This window comes from Poecilia reticulata, linkage group LG14 (assembly GCF_000633615.1).
Source record: "Poecilia reticulata strain Guanapo linkage group LG14, Guppy_female_1.0+MT, whole genome shotgun sequence".
Lineage (NCBI taxonomy): Eukaryota > Metazoa > Chordata > Actinopteri > Cyprinodontiformes > Poeciliidae > Poecilia > Poecilia reticulata.
Window position 1 is genome coordinate 28308758 of NC_024344.1, and position 6673 is coordinate 28315430.

The window sequence follows — 6673 nt, forward strand, 5'->3', positions numbered from 1 at the left end:
GGGTTTTGATGTCTTCCATGTTTTTATGTCTTTAATGTTTTTAATTTCTTCTTCTTTCTTTTCGACGTTTTAATGATGTAATGTTTTTTGTTTTTTATTTTTATTTTTTTTTTAATCTCTTTCTCACTGTTTATTTCTGTGATAGAATTGATAGAATATCAATCAATCATTTTTTGATCAAAAAAATTGAATGAATGTGAGTAGTAGTCACATTCAATGACTACTAGTCATTGAATGTGACTAGTAGTACAGGTTAATTTTTAGGTTAATCTTTTTTTTTTTTAAAGTTCTGATTCATGAAACCCAAAAATTTTAAAGGTTGTGCTACTTTTATCATGATTGCATTTGTGATTCAACAATATTAATACTTTATGGCTGGTTTGTGTTATTTAGACTCTAACTTGATTGTTTATGTCCTGACAGGAGACAAGTGAACAATGAATTGGGGATTTTTGGAGAAGATTCTGAGTGGAGTGAACAAGTACTCCACTTCGATTGGCCGGATTTGGCTCTCTGTGGTCTTCCTGTTCAGGATTTTGGTATATGTGGCCGCGGCTGAGCAGGTCTGGAAGGACGAGCAAAATGACTTTGTGTGCAACACACTGCAGCCTGGCTGCAAGAATGCCTGCTTCGACCACTTCTTCCCCATATCTCAGATCCGTCTTTGGGCTCTACAGCTCATCATGGTGTCCACACCATCCCTAATGGTGGCCCTTCATGTGGGCTACAGGGAGCACCGGGAGGCCAAACACAAGAGAAAGTTCTACAAGGACAAAGGGAGCATTGATGGTGGTCTTTTCTGCACCTATGTCATCAGCTTGATCTTTAAGACGGGCTTTGAAGTAGGGTTTTTGCTGGCTTTTTACTACTTGTACAATGGTTTTGGGGTCCCCATCCTGATGCGGTGCACACAGGAACCTTGCCCCAACACTGTGGACTGCTACATAGCCCGAGCCATGGAGAAGAAGATCTTCCTCTACATCATGGGCTGCACCTCCATCTTGTGTATAGCTCTCAACTTCTCAGAGCTCCTTTACATTATTTGGAAGCAGCTGTGGAGACACTTCAGCAGGCGGTATGTTCCTGTGGAACAGCAGATTTTGAAAAACAGCCAGCTTCATGTTTCAGCTGACAAAAGATTTACGTCGTCTGAGCAGCTTGAAAACACAAAGGTCTGCACACCAGAACCCGCAGCTGATGCAATTGAAAAACCCGACAGTCCAGTTCTGCAGAGCTGAGAGCAACTGGCCCCCTGTTCACAAAGACAAATGCAGTATCTTTTCGGCCTAAAATATAATTGACAATATACTTTTTTTTTAAACATGTCATTGAAAAAATATATATCTTCAGAGAATCATTGAAACTTATTAAAGTACCTGTTGAATTGTGTATGTGTTGAATGGAAGTATGTTACACAGCAACATACCTGCCTCTTACAGATAACATTATTTTTTGTTCCAGCTTGCTTGTGTGATGGTACACTCCTCAGTAACTTTGTGCTTTTGTTCTTTCATATTTATTTCTCTCTATTTCAGCAAAATGTGTTGTGTCTAGTTTATTTGTTTGAAAACTCTTTGTTGGTTCTTCCAGCACCAAACAGCCCAGAAACAGGTAACTTTAGAGATTCAAGTTTTCATTGCTGAGGGCAGCTTTTTATATCATTGATTGTTAATTTCTTTTTCAGTGTTTTAGTATTATTTAGATTTAAAAGGTACTTTTATTAACTGTGTGTCTTCATATCTTTGAATCTTTGAAGTAGAACGCAAAGAATGTGATTGGAAATTTTATGTAATTTCCAATCACATGAAATATATATACACATATAGTACCTCTGGCATTAAATCTAATTTACATTTGTTGTTTGATCTGTAAAGTGTTACATAAAGTTAATTTCTGAGTTTGCATCATGTATAACAATTTTAGGTGTGATGGAATTAGGACTATAGCTTTGATATTGAGTTATTTAAACAGCTTTACTGTATGCATAAATTGCACTATTATATTTTCTTATTGTATTAATGTAGAGCTATTCAAACCTCATGTTAAATTGCTGTCTGGCAAGGAGAAAGCAAAACATGATAAAAAGAGCTGATATGTCTCAGTGCATAAAAAAACAAAAACAAAAGTGAAAATATTACAAAAACGGACTTTTTTTTTCTCTGAGTTTCTGCTACATTTAGAGGCCCAAGGGTAAGCAGCATGTTGAAAGAAGAATGTGTCTCTAACATTGAGACTTAAGGCCGTGAGATTCTTTAAACAGAGAAACAATGATTTTAAAAAGGACAATAAATGAAATGAGAAAGATTCATTTAAGTGGAGTCTACTGTGTCACATACATTGCCTCCTACTGCCAAACCAATGTAAGTACAGAAAAATGTGCTGAACTTGGTATGATCAACAGTCAGCCATAAATGCAGAGCCCTTGGAATTAAGAAAATATTGGCAACATCAAATAAAAACTAAGGACTATTATAACTTTGAACCATTGATTTGAAGCTTGGAGGATTTCGTAATTAATCATCTGCTTATTAAAGTGGGTATCATGCTTCACTTCTAACAGACTGTTTTAGCCATACTGATATGATGCTTGAACAGTATGTAGCTTTTTTTTGTTTAAAAAGTTGAACACACCAAACATAATGTAGATAAAGATGGAAGCATAACTAATATCCAAGCCAAATGGGTATAAAGTTAGTGATAAAAAATAAGGATTGAAATCAACATGTAGTGAGAGTGGAGCGAAAATAGCAGAAGATAGAATAGAATAGAATAGAATAGAATAGAATAGAATAGAATAGAATAGAATAGAATAGAATAGAATATGCATAATTAATCCATCAGGGGAAATTGCTTATCTGATGTGAAGCTACTCCAGCTAAAATGCTGAGCAAGATGAGAATTTGCCATCAGACAAAGTTACCGTCATTGGTGGTTCTTGAGAATAAGGTGAGCCCTTTATTGTGAATGTGAATTCATTTTTTGTTCTCAATATAATTCCCAAACCTTTAGAGAATATGTGTTCAGAATTATCATCTTCAGCCCTGGCCAATCTAAGTGTTAACATGTTACAGCAGAGGTCCGCAAACTTTTTCCTGTGAGGGCCACATCACTTTTTCCTTCTCTGCTGGGGGCCGGAGTCAGTTTGTAACAGAAAAAGTGTGACGATTGCAGGAGTGCCTAAATGTAAAAATATTTTGTTTTCCAGAAAGTGCAATCAAATAACTCTCTCTGGGTTCTTCACAGAATAAAAGTCTGGAAATAAATAATAACACTATTAATGAAATCAATAATAACCAAATAACCCTCTCTGGGTTTTTCACAGAAAAAAATCCAGGACAGATTATAGTCCGTATTTTCCAAACTATGATCCGCACTGGACTAAAAGCCACAACCCAAAAGTAGTTTTTTTTTTAAACCAGTAAACATACACATATAAGCCGCAGATATCTCTGCCGCTCCAGGTTTTCCACATCGATGCAACAGCTGCAGAGGGGGGCGGCAGGGGCGGAGCCAGAGAGGGAGGTGAGGGGTGATGAGGAGCATTTAGGGTGTGGGGATCAGGGAGGGAAAGGAGAGGTGCACATATAAACCGGAAACGGTTTATATGTGTATTTTTCTTCAACCACCAGGGGGCTCTTTAGCAGGAAGTGTGTCCTGTAAACTGTGGGTGTTTTGTTTTGCATGGCGCATTGCTGCCATCTGTTGGACTTTTAGGGAACTGCTGGACTTTTATGTTATTTAGTCAGTACGGTTGTTTGCTAGCAGTAGAGCAGATGAACACGTGTTTGTTATGAACGCAGCATTCCAGGTCGAAATATTCGAAGCAATGCCTGTAAGTAGCAGCTTATACTTCAAAACGAGCCTTTATGTTAACAAATGAGGAATTAATATGTTAAAGTTACTTTCCCTCAATGGAATATATACTAGTCAGTCCCAGTCAATCGAGAAACGCGAACACCCCCCCTCCGCCGTCAACAATTACCAGCAACGCAGGTGATAAACGTGTAACACTTTTTCTGTTACAAACTGACTCCGGCCCCCAACAGAGAAGGGAAAACTTATGTGGCCCTCACAGGAAAAAGTTTGGGGACCCCTGCTGTAGAGGAGACCAACTGTAGCCTGTGTGCTCCTTTTAGCATTTGGGTGTTTGTTGTTTTAGGGTGTGTTGAGGCGTTGGACATGGCTGCGCGCTGTCGGGGATGCTCTATCACAGGGGAGCTCAATACGTCGATCTCAGCGGGTGACAAACTGAACGCCACCAGGACGCTGAGTCAGCACTTCCTCCTCTGATAGGCTTATCAAAAATATTCACTAAGATCCTAAACGTTTGTAGCTTCATTAAAAAAGAATAATTATAAAAAGTCAACGAAACATGTTAAAATTAATAATCTCAGTAATTATTGTTTCAACAAGATGTTGCGCAATTCTGTGCGTTTCGGTTCCATTAACAAAAAAAAAACGACTCAAAGACCGACTGAGAGCAGAGCAGGAGTTTAAATCAGCTACTTAACCACCGCTGTGTTCATGAGGCTTATTAATAATCAGAAATAAAYATCAAGCCTGGAAACCTGATATGTAACGGACTGAATGTTGTGTTTTTAATATAATCTTTGCTCGGCTGGTTGCCACGGCAACGGGTGTGCTTAAACGACAAAGAGACCGAGAGTAAAACGGTAGGAGATGTTTCCAGTWGATAGTCTGTTCGGGTTGTTTTACCTTTGTTTACCTTTGCTGTGGCTCATCACACCTGCTGTAGTTTCTGAACSTTCAATAAACCACAAACTTGGACTAATTACCTCGTTCATTCATGACTATACGTCACAACAAACATCAAATAGGACAAATATATTTCATTAAGTTTTAACAAATTCTACCACGATAATTATGTGAAATTAAATTAATTATATCCTGACTTCAGAAGATTTGCCTTCACCTTTATTGGGCTCTTTGGTTCCTCCTGTCAGTCTGTAGTTTCTCATATTGAGAAAAATCAAATTTCAGATCCACCATGACTGACTGATACCTGCTGGCATCAGGTTTGCAACCAGCTTCTGACTGAGAAACCAGTAACCAGAAACCAGTAACCAGAGACCAGAAACCAGAGACCAGTAACCAGTGACCAGAAACCAGTAACCAGTAACCAGAGACCAGAAACCAGTAACCAGTAACCAGTAAGCTGCTCCCAGTGTCAGAATCTCACTGAGGAAGAAACTGCATTAGGTTTTCTGTCACTTTATTATTTCTGCTATAACTGATGTATATTCACATATAAAATAAGTCAATAGAGTTTAATTTGCTATTTTTATGTCTTTGTGTCATGAGGTAGATCTCAGGCGGCTGGTGAGAGAAAAAGTAGATCTTGGTCTCAAAAAGGTTTGGTCACCCCTGCTCTACGAACTCTCCCTGGAACCCCTCCTCCAGAAAGTACGCTCGAGTGTTGAAGGTTTGGTTTTACCTGGTTTTAAGAACAATATGGTTTGATCTGCCTACGCTGATGATGTTGTTTTTATAAAAAATCAGCAAGATGTAAATGTTTTAACCAAGATCACAGAGAAGTTCTCTGAATTGTAAGCTGCGAGGGTGAACTGGGGAAAGAGTGAAGCCCTGGCTGTCGGCCAGTGGTCTGCTGGGCTCCCGGTTCTTCTTATCGGTTCGTCTTATTTGGAAAAGAGGTGGTTTTAAGTATCTTGGTGTGTTTTTAGGCAGTAAGGATATTGTAAATAAAAACTGGTAAAACGTCGAGCAGAAAATCAAAAACAAATTGTCAAAATGGAGGTGGCTCCACTCCCAGATGTCTTACCGTGGCAGAGTGCTGGTTTTGAACAACCTTGTAGCATCACAGCTGTGGCACAAACTCAATGCTTTAGACCCACCATCTGATTTACTTGTAAAAATACAGCCAGCGGAACGGCTAAATTTCATTTACAGTGTTTTCAGAAATACCTGACAGGGTCTCCTGTGTGGAGGGATGTGGTCAGCTCTATCCTCAGACGTGTTAACTTTCTGGGGCTGGATGCTGCTCTGTTTTTAACAGATTTTAGCTTTTTAAAGTGAAAAGGTTTGCCTCAGTTTTATCAGGGTGTTTTTAAATCTTGTGCTCTTTTTATATTGGAAAGAGCAAAATGGCATGATTCTCTGCATTGGTTTTTAGAAGAGCCTTTGGTCTGTGGGTCCAGACTGGACGTGTGTCAAGTCTGGCCCCACAGCAACTGAGTGAACCAGGTGAGATCAGAAGGAGGGCTGTGGAGTGTGGACTTGCACAGTGCCTGTCGGAAGCGCTGTGCAAGTCCAAGTCCAAGATGATGACCATGAAACATCTGGTGGAGGCAGCTGGACCGGATCTCTCCAACGCCCAGGCCGTTGCTACTCTGCTGGGGGTCCGGTCCAGTAGACTTGTGCAGCGCGTTTGAGGGAGATGATGACGGCCGGGGAGAGGCATCTCCTGCAGCTCCTCCATGAAAAAAAGGCTTCACCAGACCCAGTCCCTGATGTGAAACTGACCACTGGCTTTACAAAGGACAGTGGTCCCCTGCTAGCCAGCAGCGACTCACAGATGAGCCTCCAGAGTACAGGTCCCAAAGTACTCTACAAAAACTGTGTCAAAGTCCTAAACAAAAGAACTCTGCGGAACAGACCAGTGAGCGTGTGGGCAGACCGCCTGGGAGGACAACCC

General features: G+C 40.0%; 1 protein-coding gene across 1 annotated transcript in view; it reads left to right on the plus strand.

Annotated features, from left to right (window-relative positions):
- gjb7 (gap junction protein beta 7) overlaps positions 1 to 1389 on the plus strand; it is a 14580-nt gene extending 13191 nt beyond the window's left edge. The window contains exon 3 of the mRNA XM_008428699.2: positions 424 to 1389. Within this exon, the coding sequence (XP_008426921.1) occupies positions 438 to 1238 (801 nt within the window). The 5' untranslated portion in view covers positions 424 to 437 and the 3' untranslated portion in view covers positions 1239 to 1389. The remainder of the gene's footprint in view (positions 1 to 423) is intronic.
- Positions 1390 to 6673: the final 5284 nt, after the last annotated feature.